Source organism: Sciurus vulgaris, assembly GCF_902686455.1.
Source record: "Sciurus vulgaris genome assembly, chromosome: 19".
Taxonomy (NCBI): domain Eukaryota; kingdom Metazoa; phylum Chordata; class Mammalia; order Rodentia; family Sciuridae; genus Sciurus; species Sciurus vulgaris.
The window spans coordinates 6,855,697-6,870,202 of record NC_136480.1 but is presented as its reverse complement, the minus strand read 5'-3'; the positions used below and the strand labels follow the sequence as shown (position 1 = coordinate 6,870,202).

Sequence of the window (14,506 nt, the reverse complement as noted above, 5' to 3'; positions counted from 1 at the left end):
GAATAACATGCTTGTATTTGTTATTTTATAAACTGTACTCATTGTCTATTAACTTCCTGCCGAGGAGGATAAGAATTTAGTCCCCTATCATCACAGTCCCTTTCTTACTCCTCCCTATACCCCAGCTTTCCTCCGTAGCTACTTGTAATTTTTGAGTCTGCCTTACAGTAAGACTTATAGTTGATCCAAGCAGTGTACTACAGTTCTGTCTTCTGTCTTGTATAGCTGTTTGTTTTTCTAGAAGTTTTTTTTTTTTTTTTTTTTTTTTTTTTTAATATATATACCAGGGATTGAACCCAGGGGTGCTTAACCCCTGAGCCACATCCCCAGCCCTGTTTATTTTTTATTTAGAGACAGGGTCTCATTAAATTACTCAGGACCTCATTAAATTGCTAAGACTGGTTTTGAACTTGTAATCCCCCTGCCTTAGTCTTCTGAGTCGCCGAGATTATGGACATGCACACCACACCCTAATATCTTTTCTTGTCTTCGTAGGATCATGGAGTTGATCTTGAACTCTGACAGAATAATAAAAACTCTTAAAGTGGGCAGTTTTATGAGGGATGGGATGGTCATTTCTTGGGTCATCCCACAAGGCATTCTTCCTCCTCCTTCGTTCTTTCTAGCCTATTCTACATCTACAGTCCTGGACTTCCTGTCACCTGTTTTGAGCCTTTGCTGCCTGTGTGTGAAAGAGTACATGAGAGACCTCATGTTTCTGTAAACGTCTTTATTCTACTCTCATACTTGTTGATTCTTCACACTGGGCAGGGTGTGTGGCACACACCTGTAATCCCAGCAACTGGGGAGGCTGAGGCAGGAGAATCACAAATTCAAGGCAGTCTCAGCAATTTAGCAAAAAAGACACCGTCTCAAAATAAAAAAATAAGAAGTATTGGAGTCTTAACTGGAGCAAATTATACTCCATGCATCTATAATTATGTCAAAATGAATCATAATGTTATGTATAATTATTATGGACCATAAAAAAGGGGGTGCTGGGGATGTGGCTCAATGGTAAAGCACCCTTGGGTTCAATTCCCACTACCAAAAAAAACCAAAGATTATAAATTGGAAGTTATTTTCTTCTCTCCTTTTGAAAGCATTGTTCTATTGATTTTCAAGCTTCCAGTGTTACTGTTGAGAAGTTCAATGCTATTCTGATTCTCAATCCTTTATATGGGCCTTTTCCCACCTCTCTGGAAGTTTTTACAGTAATTTTCCTAGAAAGGGTGTTAGTCCACAGTAATTCCTTTCTGCATAGTTTAAGTATTCAGAAATCCTTTCTATCTTGTGTTTTATTGTTTAAACCATTATAAATCCTTGGCCTTATTGATTCTAAAGTTAAAGGAAAGCAGATGAATAACATTACACTTTTCAACTACCTATGGCAAAGGGTAAATATGCAAAGGAAAATAACTATGTGTCACAGAGTGGAAAAAAAGAGTCACAAACTCCAGCATAGGTTAGACCGTCATTTCACAAACTGCATTCCATTAGATATCAAACTCCTCCTCATAGATTGCATATGGAGCCTTCCCTTCTCTTTTGTATCTCCTCATGAATCCTGAGCATATTAGTCAAAAGTCCTACTTAACCTACTTAACCTTGCTTGACCTAGCCTTTCCTAACTTTACTTGACTACCACATATTTTTCTTTTTAATTATTTTTAAAAGAGCATCATTAGCATGGGTATGACATAGCTGGGGCAAAGCCAGATAAGACACGGACTTTCCTGGCTCCAAAGAGCAGTTAAGCCCTCCAGTGAGGAACAGGGAGAAGCCTTGGACTCTCCTTTTCCAGAGATCTTTAAAACAGGACATCTGTTTTAGGCGTAGTCCTGTTTGAACAATAGGACTTTGCTGGTGTTTCTTCCTCTTCCTGTCCCCTATGGTAGTGTTGGAGGCTTTTAGCCCACCTTTTGTATGACTATAGCACTCTGGCTACTAGTATGTACAAAAATTACTACTACTGTTTATTGAGAACTTTCTAAGTATGCTCGTTGCCTTACATATGTTATCTCATTTAGTCCTCTTATATATGAGATAGGCAATACTATTATTTTACAGATGGTGAGTTAGGTACAGTGAAATCACTAAACCAGCAACCCATAGGGCAGGATTTGAACCCAGGGCATCCAACATGATACTGGCTCCTTCCTTCTTCACAATTAATGCTCTGAACAGCAACCTGCAAAAAAGCAAATATGATAGCTATGTTGTGTTTGTTGTGTACAAACTTGGACCAACATGATGCTTACTTTATTAGACTACTTAAGACTGTTCCTTAAACCTTTTGCTTAATTCAGAGTGTATTATTTTTTAGAAACCAATTCTGCAGCAGATCTGTTTCATCTGCCTTTTATTCTGCTATAATCTGCCATCTGGTAAATGGTTTCTTGCATGAGAGTTTTAAAATTTGATGTCATTCACACATATTAATTAATTAAGACCAAACAGATCTGGATGTATGAAAATTGGCATAGATTCGAAGTGCCTTTTTCAGCATATTTATATGCAGTAACCACTTCATCATGCAGTGCTGGGCTAGGGACAGAAAAATTGCATTCTTAGCCTCTCACTCTGTTCTTAGACAGATCACTTTTCCTGGTTGTTTTTCCTCTGTCAAATGAGCAACTTGGATCATCTCAAAAAAGGCTTTTTCCTTTCTAATATTTCAGGAGGATTTTTATCTCTGGATATTGGATATCATGATGAGAGAGGAATTAGATAATTCTCAGATCCATTTATACTGCAAAATGATTTACACAAGTCAGTAAGGAGAGACTGACTGGATAAACAAATTGGAACTGTATTCATGAGTACCATGACATTTCACTGAAGCAAACAAGAAGAGATTGAAAAATCAATTGTTTGGTGTCTCCTGAAGGTCATGTCCAAGAGGGCTACCAAGTTCTTGAGACTCCATGAAAGGTTTTTACCTGTCACAGAGTTTTTTGCCCATCTCGGCACATTTCTGACTCTTTAGATTGCATCCCCAGGCCCCGTGCCATGTCTGGTCCAGCACGGGTCTTGAGTGACAGTTTATTAAAATCAATTGTTTTTAATATAGAACTGGAAGATGAGGAAGGGATGTGTTTATCACACCAGTATTATTTACTGCACAAGGTTGAGTGTGGGCTGTGAAGCTTTCACCATCAAATACCCTACTGCTTGGTGTCTGTGCCTTAGTTTCCTCCTCTCTCTCTTGTTCTTTCCTCCCCTTCCCTTCCCTTCCTTCCTCATCCTTTCCTTTCTTCTCTTTTCCTTTCCTTTTCTTTCCTTTTTTGCAGTGCTGGGGATCAAACCCAAGGCCTCACGTGTGCTTAGCAAGCACTCTGCCACAAAGCCACCTTCCCAACCTGTTTTATTTTAGTAGAATTCTAAGTATACCTGATTCATAGGACTATTATGAGGATTAAATGAGACAATTCAAGTACAGTATTTTGGCACAATCTTTAGCAAAGATTTAAAGTTCTGTTAATATTAACTAATGCAAGTATTAAAGGAGATGTAACATTTCTCCAGCTACATGTGCGTGTGTGTGCGTGCATGTGCGCTGAGGATTGGGCCCAGAGCCTCACATGGGACAAGAGAGCGTCGTACCACTGAGCAACACCCTGGGTCACTCCCCAGCTATTCTAATAGTTTTTCTTTCCTCTTCACAAAGGACTACATAAAACCCCATGGATAAACCATCTACAGTTCTGGTGCTCAGTTTTGTAATATAGCACCTCTTCTGACTCACTTCCACTTTCTCAAACAGATTCAAGAAGTTACTTTATTCTTGTATGAAATCGATTCTGTTTTTGTTTGAAATCCATTACCTTTCAGAGTACTGTGGCAAGTTTGCCCATTTACTTCAGTAGAGTTGAAACCAAGTTTGAAGGTCAAGGAGAAATGGCAGAAATTCATGTCCTTGCACACAAGGACTGCCTGAAGACTGAACTGCTTGAAATACACTAAAGGTTGTGAAATTGATGGGTGTACCCCGGGGCAACACAACTCAGTGTCACCCAGCTGGAAAGTTAAGACACTCACTGATTCCTGAGAAGGGCTGTTGTTCATGCAAATATTTTGTTCATATGTTCTTTCATGGGTAACTGCACGGAGTAACAAAAAACACCTACTCGACTTACAGCTTGGCAGCAACAGAAGCTTATGTTTTCTAGAGACAAAATGAGAAGCAGGTTTCCTGGACCCATCTCTAAGTCAAAATAAAGTAAAACATCCAGGGAAACCACTGTGCCTCCCATCACTGTGGTCCATGGAGCAATATTGTTTAGGTCAAGGTGTCCCGGATAAAGGTGTCCCGAAGGAAAGGGGGAAGGGGAGAATAAGCATTTGAGCGATATGTTTTTGTAGAGACAGAGAGGAGAGCTGGGGTTTTTTTTGTTTGTTTCTTATTGTGTCCTTTCTTCTTAAAAAAAGTGAGAAAACATGAGTTGGGGGCATAACTCGTGCTTGCCTAGCATGTGCAAGGCCTGGGTTCCATCCCCAGCACTACAGAAAAAGAAAACCTTCCTTACAGGATCCTAATCCTCCTCTTTGAGGGGAAAATGAGTGTGCATTGTTGAGAGGGAGAGTTATATCTCATATTGTATTTTATATGTAATATTGAAGATTGATGTCTTTGGGGGGAGCTTAAGTCATAGCAAAACTGAACCGTCGAGAAGGTATCTTTATCCTGCAGCAAAATGAAACCCCTCTCTACTCTTCTCTATAAATACCATCACTCAATTGGCAAACATTTAGTAACAACACCCAAATAAAGACCTAAAGGGAAAGTTGAGTAAGAAGATGTGATCCCTTTGCTCCTGACGGGTCATCTCCTGGTGGAGATATTTATCCAAATCAGTCATTATGCCAGAGTTAAAGGAGAGGTACAAAGTGCTGAGGGAGGACAGAGAATGAGGAGTATTTTCAAGTTGTTTATGGAGGAACTAGCCTTTGACCTGACCTGGGCTTTGAAAGACAGGTAAGATTGCAGTATGTGGAGATGAGGGGTAGGAAGAATAGACAGCAGCCTCAGGAGCCTGCAGGAACAAAGAGGAGTGGGCCAGAAAATGCAGGCCATCTTTAACGTGGGCAGATAGCATGGTAGGGGCTGGGGATGTGGCTCAGTGACAGAGTGCTCGCCTCTCATGCAAGACAGAAAAGGTAAGTTAGGGCTGTGTAGGAGGGCCTCGAATGCCAAGCTAAGACCCAGTAATTTATTATGGAGATCCACTTTTCTGATATGCCCATAGTAGTAGAGAACAAAAAAACAGCATTCTAGCCAGGCATGGTGGCACTTGCCTGTAATCCCAGCACCTCGGGAGGCTAATGCAAGAGGATTGCAAGTTCAAAGCCAGGCTCAGCAACTTAGTGAGGCCCTAAGCAACTTAGCCAGACCCAGTCTCAAAAAAAAAAAAAAAAAAAAGGGCTGGGCTTGTGGTTCAGTTGTTAAGCACCCCTAGGTTCAATCCCCAGTACCAAAAATAAATATATAAATAAAGCAAGCATTCTTTGAGGGAAGGAGGGGAGAATGAACAGGTGGAGCCCAGGGAATGTTTAGGATAGTGAGATAATTATGACACTATAAGGGTGGTGTATGTCATTATGCTTTTATCAATATTCATAAAACTATGTAAGGCAAATAATAAACCTAATGTAGACTGTGGACTTCTGTTCATAATAGCGTATCAGTATTAGTTCATCAGTTGTAACAAGTATACTGCATGAGTACAAGATGTTAAAAATAGGAAGAACTTTCTGTGTTTTGAGGAGAGGAGTCGGGGGAGGGGAGAAGCTATCTAGGACCTCCCTGCTCAATTTTATGTAAAACTAAAACTGATCTTTTTTTGGGGAAAAAAAAACTGCTCTAAAAAAAGTAAGGGCCATTATTTCTTTTTTAAATCCTTCTGGCCATGAAATGTACTACAAGTACAAATTTTTTTAGAAACTTCATATTTTATCATAGAACTCTCATGAACTTTTCTTCACTCTATTCCTTGACACATAAGTGGCTATTTTCGTGTTAAAATTTTCCCCAGAATTTTCCAACAAAACAGACAACCCCTAGGGATGTGATTCCTGCATTAGGAAGCATGACTTTGCTTTACAGGGAGTCACTAAAGTTGTATATCAAAACACGAAACAAAAGTAAACCAATAAGATAATGAAGGACCAGTTTCTCCTGCAACCCAGCAATCTTTGCCTCCTTGTTTTCATGTCCCAGAATTCTTACAGAGGCGCACACTCTACCTTTAACTCACTCGCTCACCTTCTTCCACATGCAGAAGCTTTTGCAGCAGGCATCATGAGAAACAGCTGATAAACTCACCTTTGAGGATATGACAGTCTCACCAAGAGAGAGATCCTTTGATAGGAAAATAACTGACACTAAGAAAAACTGATAAATAAGAACAGAGCATGCGGCAGAGGCGGGTGAAGTGAATGGAGTGACCCAGGTTGGATCGGTTTGGATGAATTTTGAAACACAGGCCACACAGATGGATGGGTGCCTCTGTCATTAGTAACAGATTTTTTTTTTTCCCCTGAATGTCATTGAGACCCAGTACGACCTCTAAGCTATCACCAGTGCACATTCCTCCTTCTGGTGTGCGGTGTTTACACTACAACACAGATAACTTAAGGTTGTTTGGGTACTTTTTGTGTAGATATTGAGACATGGGAGCCCAGACAGTGCCTAATGAGTCCTCTAGGAGCCTCCAGAGCACATTCACAGGACTAGTCTCCTTATTTGTCTTTTCAAGGCACTTTGTTTTTCTTATGAAGACCACAACTGAAATCTTTAATCTCAGACAAGAGTTTGCCTTTGAGAGTGGATTCCTTCGTTTTCTGCTTGCTGGGAAAAAGCAAGAGGCCCATTCCCAGATACCCTTTAGGAGAGTGGCTCTTCCTCTATAAATCTTTTTCATCAATGAGAGGATAAAGAGAATATACACAGAACAGGATTTCTGGGTCCCTCTTGAGTTTGAATCTCTTGTTTCTAGATCATGAATCTCGAGCAAGTAATTTAACTTTCCTCGTGCCACCTTCTTCTCTGTAAAGTGAACACAATATCTCAGATTACATGGGATAAGAGGTGGAGTTACTCGATCAATCAATCAGTTGCTTCCCTCCCACTACCCTACCCCTTCTGCTAGCATTTCACAGCCATCTCGTTCGGCTACCCATTCATTTTATTATTTAATAAACAAGTATTTGGTGTGTTATGAGCCACACACTTTGTTAAATGGTACAGATAAAACTTCAAACAAGACACAGACACCTCGGATTTTAGGAGTCATGGAATTTATGAGCAGTTCAAAATGGGGAGATGTTGGCCAAAGTTCCAGTGATGGAGGATGAATAAGTTCTGGAGAACTCGTGTATCAGCAAAGTGACTAGAGTCAAGAATACTCAATTGCTAACCTTGAGATTTCATAACAGAATCAATCTTAAGTGTTTTCACTTAGGTGATGAATATGTTAATTAGCTTGACTGTGATAGTCATTTTATAATGTATATATTATTAAAATATCACATTCCATATCTTAAATATAGAATTTTTAATTTTTCTATTATACCTCAATACAAGTGGAAAAACTATAAATAAATAAAAACCATGAACAGACTTGATGACTTTTTTTTCTTTTGATACTAAGGATTGAATCCAGGGGTGCTCTACCACTGAGCTACATCCCCAGCCCTTTTTATTTTTTGAGACAGGTTCTCACTAAGTTTCTGAGGTTGGCCTTGAACTTGAGATCCTCCTGCCTCAGCCTCTAGAGACACTAGGTGTGCACCACCACACCCGAAGTTGATTTCTTGTGTAAAGAAGATGAGAGCAGGGCTGTAGGATGTTTATATGGATGTGCTATATGCAGCTAGACTATTATAGGGGGTGTCTTTTGAGAGACCTGCTTATAAAACAACCTGATCACACTAAGAATGTGGTTATGTTCTCATGCCCCCCCTTGTGATAGTGTAGATGAGACTGCTTTGCCAATGTCTCTCTGGGTTCCCTCTGTGTCCTCCTAGACCTGACTTCATAAGTCTTCTCTTTTCCATTTCAGGAATTACCATGGTTGACACAGAGATGCCGTTCTGGCCCACCAACTTTGGAATCAGCTCCATGGACCTGTCCGTGATGGACGACCACTCCCACTCCTTCGACATCAAGCCCTTCACCACGGTCGATTTCTCCAGCATTTCCACTCCACACTATGAAGATATTCCATTCACCAGAGCTGATCCAATGGTGGCTGATTATAAATACGACCTAAAGCTCCAAGAGTACCAAAGTAAGATGTTTATGTTCACTTTTTATGCTACTCTGACCCTGGAAAAAATGCTCCAGAGATTAGAACACTAGAGAGAAGGCATTTACCATTCATTTATTCATCCACTGATCAGCCACATATTAGGTTTCTGCAATATGCCAGAAAGGAAGGTGGGATAAAAATGTCCCAGTTCCATCTTTCCCTTTGTCCTTTCCTTCTTTCCTCCTTCCTTTCCTTTCTTGCTTGCTTCCTTCTTAGCCTTTTCTGAGATGATTGCATCCCCATTTCTGTCTCAGGCTAAGTCCTTCATTCTTTTGGGCCCTTTTAAGTTAATAAGTAACAGTTCAAAGTTATTGCATATAACTTACCATCAGTAAATTACTATTGCTCTCATTCTTTGTTTTTTCTTCCTAACCTGTGATTTGTGAAATTTACATTGAAACCTGCCATTTTGGCTCAAATTTACATTTTAACATTGTAAACTTAAAATTTACAATTTAACATGGCAAAAACCTGTAGATCTTCTTGCCGTTAACTCAATAAACATCAAAACATCAGGCTCAAGAAAAAACTAGAACTGCACTTTTCAAGATAAAGTATAATTTCTGTGATGCTGTTTCCTTGATCTTTATCTCATTGTGGGCTGATGTGCTGGTTTTCCAAAGCCACCACTGTGTAATTGGCAACCATTACTTAACAATAAGTAAGAACTTCCTGTATTTCTAGTTTTTTTTCTTAGATAAATAGTATACTTGGTTATATTTATCTATGTGGTTTTCAGTTTAGCCTAATATGGAAATTTAATAGGCCCAAACCTAACCAGTGAAAGGTAGGACTTGCTTTCCAGAGGTTTCTCCCACTGTCAAAGATCATTTTGCACACTCTCTCTTTTGACTCACTGCTGTTGATAACCTGGGTTCTTACTTTCTTGTACCTTTCAACAGGGCACATGGTGACAGCATGTGTTTATTTTACTGGAGGGGCTTAAAAAGACTTCTAAAATGCAAGATTTAAATAAAATATATCATTGAATTGAACAGATGAATGCCTAGGGCAGCACATCCCCTAGCCTAACCAGCCACATTGTCTCAAATCCTCTTTGTTACCTCCTGAAGGTGTGGTCTTTCAGGGGATTGAGGGATTGTAGAACTTCATACTTAATTCCCGTCTCCGTTTTATTTTTACAGGTGAGGCTCGGAGGTGTTGTGACTGGCCTGTGATGCCAAAGCCTCGTGTTGTTTTCTGCCATAACCCCCGGGTTTTTTCGTGTTCCACAGTGCCTCCACCCTGACGGCTTGAAGATGTACGTGGTGGCGACTGGCCCCGGTGCCTCTGCAGGATTGTTTTCCAGATGATAACGATCTCGCCTCTTTCCCTGCACAGGTGCGATCAAAGTGGAACCTGTGTCCCCACCTTATTATTCTGAAAAGGCTCAGCTCTACAGTCGGCCTCATGAGGAGCCCTCCAACTCCCTCATGGCCATCGAGTGCCGCGTGTGTGGAGATAAAGCTTCTGGGTTCCACTATGGTGTTCACGCCTGTGAAGGATGCAAGGTAACAAGAAGAAAATCTCTCATCAGAAAAGTTTGCTGTTAATGTACCTATTTCATTCCCCTTTGCAAACTCACTCCAAGGAATTAAGATCAAATTGTCACGTTTATTTTTTGGGGTGGGGGCAAAACCCATTCTTCAAGTAATAGAATATTCAAAAAACTTGAGAAAAACTAAGAAAAGCAGGGTTGCTTCACCCCACTTCCCTTTCTCCAAGTGGGTCCTTCTGCAGTGATCTATGTCAGCTCTTGCATTTCGTAGGTTTTTTTATTATTAGTTTTAACAAAGTAATTTGTCCAAGATGTCATGGCAAGATGGTCAATGAACTGGCACCAGGACTCAGATTTCCTGAGTTCTCTAGTGTGGTTTTTACTGTACCAAGTAATCTTTTATATAATGTAAGGATTGACAAGTTACTTGCGTATGTTTATCTGTGATTCCTTAGAACGGCCCCAGTGGGTCAAGCTTATTTAGGGCCACATTACAGATGAAGCAATTATAGATTAAGGGCTTAGGGAGGCCGCTCAGTGGTAGAGCACTTGCCTAGCATGTGCAAGGCTCTGGGGTCAATCACCAGTACTGCAAAAAAGTAAATAATAAGATAAAGAAAATAAATTATGCATTAGCCAGCCCTGTCCAATGTTGGTAACTGGCAAAATGAGGTACAGGATGTGGCTCTTACTCTGTGTCAACTCCTAAGCCAGGGTTCTGTGTTTCCTTATTCCAGTGTCAGTTTGAGCCATGTATTGTGGACAGGCAAAGAGGTTTAACTATTTCAGAAAGGAGAGACTATTTAATTCATATATTTAATAATGTGATACCCCAATTTATTAGGAAAATATGCTAATGCACTCATTTGATATGCAGTCTTTTAAAATAATAATATAATTAACAAGTAAATAGTATTGAAAGTAAAGATATGCAACGGCAGTTAGGCCGGAGCTAGGACATTTGGATTTCTCACTGGACAATGGGACCAAAAAGGAAGTGAATTCTCACTGTTCTTACTATGCACCAGATTTTGGTTCAGGCGCTTCTGCATAAATCGTTATTCAACCACATTCTACCAAAGCGTTCTCATCTATGAAACGGTGGAGTTGAAGTAGACGATCACTGCAGTCCTTTCAGTTCTACTGGTTTGTTATTGTAAAGGCATCCTAATGTTTCAAAAAGAGACGAGCTGGTCATCACCTGTGCCACTCGCTCAGAGTTAGCAGCCAGTCACATTGACACTAGCCCTGAGTGGCCGCATGTGTTGAATGACTTGGCTGTCTTGCCTGTCCAAGCTCTTACTCACCTCTAAGTTCTGAATTTCAAAATGACTTGTTAAAATACTCCTGACAAGAGGGGTGTTACAATTACTTAAACTTAACCCTTCATTCTATGGTTAGAACCAAACTCAGATATCTCTAGTCTTAAGTGAAATCATTATACACAAGTCAGTTTTGTAAGACCTTGATGATAATAAGAGCATGTCATTTTACTGAGTTAGATTTACAGGCTTTTGAGTAAGTTATTGCTAAATTCTGAACCATATTTATCTAAAGAAAGCATTCAGTTTGGGTCATGTTGATTAATGCACATTAATAAATAAGTATAGCTGGGAATATGGGTTGGTGGTAGAGCACTTGCCTAGCATGGCAAGCCCTGAGTTCCATCTGCAGCGCCACCAAGCAAAAAAACAACAAAAATATAAGGCAGAAGGCAGAGATAGAGAATAAACATTTAAAATCTGCGGGATTGTGAGGCACAGTGGCACATGCCTATACTCCAAGCAATTCAGGAGGCTGAGGCAGAAGGATTGCAAGTCCAAGACCAGCCTTAGCAACTTAGTGAAATCCATCTCAGAATAAAAAACAAAAAAGCCTGGGGGTTGTAGCTCAGTGGTAAATCGCCCCTGGGTTCATTCCCCAGTACCAAAATAACAAAACACCTGCAGAAAACATGTAACTACTTGCCTACCATAAAAACCAACCAAACCAAAAACAGTTGAAGAAAATTGTGCACTGTATATTAACCCATGATAATTTTCACATCATCCAAAATGTGGATTACAGAATTCCTAGAGTACAATGCAAAGAACATCATGTTCCCCGCAAAGGAAAAATAGTCACCTATGTGTTGTAAAGATAAGAATAAGAAAAATGTTAATGGGACAATATAATTTGACCTCTCCAAGGGTAAGTCAATAGTTCTGGAAGTATGGTATGTACAGGGACCAGTGGAGGCACCTAAGACTCTTTCAAGCCATTCAGGAGTTTGAGAATGTTTTTGTAATAATATTAAATTGTTGGGCTAGGAAGATAGCTCAGTTGGTAGAGTGCTTGCCTTGCAAGCACAAGGCCATGAATGAGTTCGATCCCCAGTAACACCCAAAAAAAAAAAAAAAAAAAAATTGTTATTCACCTTGTTTCACTCTCATTCTCTTAGAAGTATAAGTAGAGTGCTCTTGGAACTACAGGATTTGGGGTTATGACAGTAACTCTAATAACTAACAGCACATCTGCTTGTTTGTTCTTGGATATAGTAATTTCTCTGTTTTGGGTAGGGAATTGTGGTGGTCCCAGCTCCTTGGAAGGCCTAGGCAGGAGGATTCCTTCAGCCCAAGAGTTTGAGGCTACTCTGGGCAACACAGTAAGACCCCCATCTCAAAATAATTATTTGTCAGTTTTAATTTTTAGTCTGAAACTTATCAGTAGATATAAGCCACATAAATATATGTTCTTTAGGGTCTTCAGTAATTTTTTTAAAGATTCAAGGAGATCAAAAAGTTTGAGAACCACTTGTTACAGGGCATTGAAACTGAAGAAATACAGCTCATTCTTTGTCTTTAGGACCTGTACAAATCTGTTGCTACCTCCTGAATACAGGCACATTAGACCAGTGGCTAATATCAAAGATGTCTCCTTATCACCAATGCTTAATGAAAATCAAGAAAATGAAATTAGTAAATGTGCTCGACTTATCTGCATGAATTTTAAAAGGTGCTTTGAGAGCTGGGTGCAGTGGTGCACATCTATTATCCCACAGCTCAGGAGACTGAGGCAGAAGGGCCGAGACTTCAACATAGCAAGTCTCAGCAACATAGCAAGGCCCTATGCAACTTAGCAAGACCCCTCAGAATAAAATTTTGAAAAGGGGTGGGGATGTGGCTCAATGGTTAAACACTCCTGAGTTCAGTCCCCAGTACCTGCCCGCCCCCCAAAAAAAGTGCTTTGGTAGTTTAATATTTGCCATTTTGGTAGAATGCAGGATATACCCATAATTAAAATTGAGTTGATCGTAAAGTTTCAGTTACTTATGGATTGAAAGGAGTAGTGACATTGCATATGATAGGTGTTGGTAGATCCTAAACTTGACAACGCCAATGAGGCAGGTTTGTATTAGTGATCCTTGTCAAAAATGGACAGTTAGGAATGAATAGATTGGGTTTAGATTAAAATGAAATAGTTGCAGATTCTTAGGTGTGTTAATATTGCAGACTTATGCAATATTAAACCTTTAGCTGCTAAAAGATAGATATGCCTAAGAGTTTGCAAAGCTATCATTTATTGTTTACATATTAGACATGTATTTTTTATTTATTAGATTTTAGTATTGTATTAGTTCATTTTAATGAATGAATGAAATACCTGAAGCAGTGTACTTATGGAGAAGATAGGTATATTTGGCTCATGGTTCTTACCCAAGCTCAATGGCCCACATCTGGTGATGATCTTCTTGATGCAGAATCTCAGTGCAGCCCAGGGTCCATCGTGGCAAGAGACAGGGAGCATATTTGTGGGTGGGTGTTCATGCACGCGTGGGCATGCATCTTCTGGTCCCTTTCCCTCTTCTTATAAAACCATCAGGATTCAATCATAGGACCTCCTTCCTGACCACCTTATCTGATCCTAATCTCTTCTCAAGACCCTATCTTGGGAATTCAAACACCATTGTTGAATTAGGTTGCCACACCCTTAATACCTCACAGGGGGATTACATTTCAACACATGATCCCCTAGAGGTTGCACTCAAACCATATCCAAACCATAGCAATCATATTTTTTAATCTTCAGTGAAAGATCATTTAGAACCATAGATTTACTTAAAGATATAAGAAAATCTACTGTACTATACAAAGTAATCTCCTTTTGTACTTCTATGTAGGACCCTACCTCAAGAAGTGTTTTGTGTGTGTATGTGTGTGTGCCATGTATATTAGTTATACAGAATAATTTATTTCATTGTCGATGCTTATAACATACTTCAATCATATACCCCTCCCCCATTGCCCTCTCTTACCCTTCCCTCCCCCTCCTCTTCTTAACCCTTTCCTCTTCTCTGATAGTCTTCAGGAAGGATTTTAAATGTATTCCTGCCTACCTGTGGCAGCTCATTGATTGAGCTTCTCATCGTCCCATTTCATGACACACAGGCTTTGAATCTCATTGTTAAAATTAACAATGCCACTTTGAAGCCTCATTGTACCTGAAATTGTATTTAAAAAATTAATTAAGGAGGAGTTGGAAAAAGCTTAAAAGCAAGAAAAAAGAAACAAAGCCAGGAATCATCTTCTCACAGACAAATGTGGAGACTTTAGAATAAATGTATGCACAGAACCATTTTCTGATAGGGTGACCGAGGCATCTTCATCCCCCTAGTTCAGAGTGCATAATAATCTGGAGAGGAAGTTGTTGAAAGAAT

At 39.8% G+C, this 14,506-nt stretch overlaps 1 protein-coding gene across 13 annotated transcripts in view; it reads left to right on the top strand.

Annotated features, from left to right (window-relative positions):
• The window catches only part of PPARG (peroxisome proliferator activated receptor gamma), a 138,792-nt gene that overhangs the window by 81,069 nt on the left and 43,217 nt on the right, over nucleotides 1-14,506 (top strand). For all 13 annotated transcript variants that reach the window (XM_079122304.1, XM_079122303.1, XM_079122294.1 and 10 more), the window contains 2 exons: nucleotides 8,064-8,291; nucleotides 9,654-9,823. In XM_079122304.1, coding sequence (XP_078978430.1) covers nucleotides 8,072-8,291; nucleotides 9,654-9,823 — 390 coding nt within the window. In that variant the 5' untranslated portion in view covers nucleotides 8,064-8,071. The remainder of the gene's footprint in view (nucleotides 1-8,063; nucleotides 8,292-9,653; nucleotides 9,824-14,506) is intronic.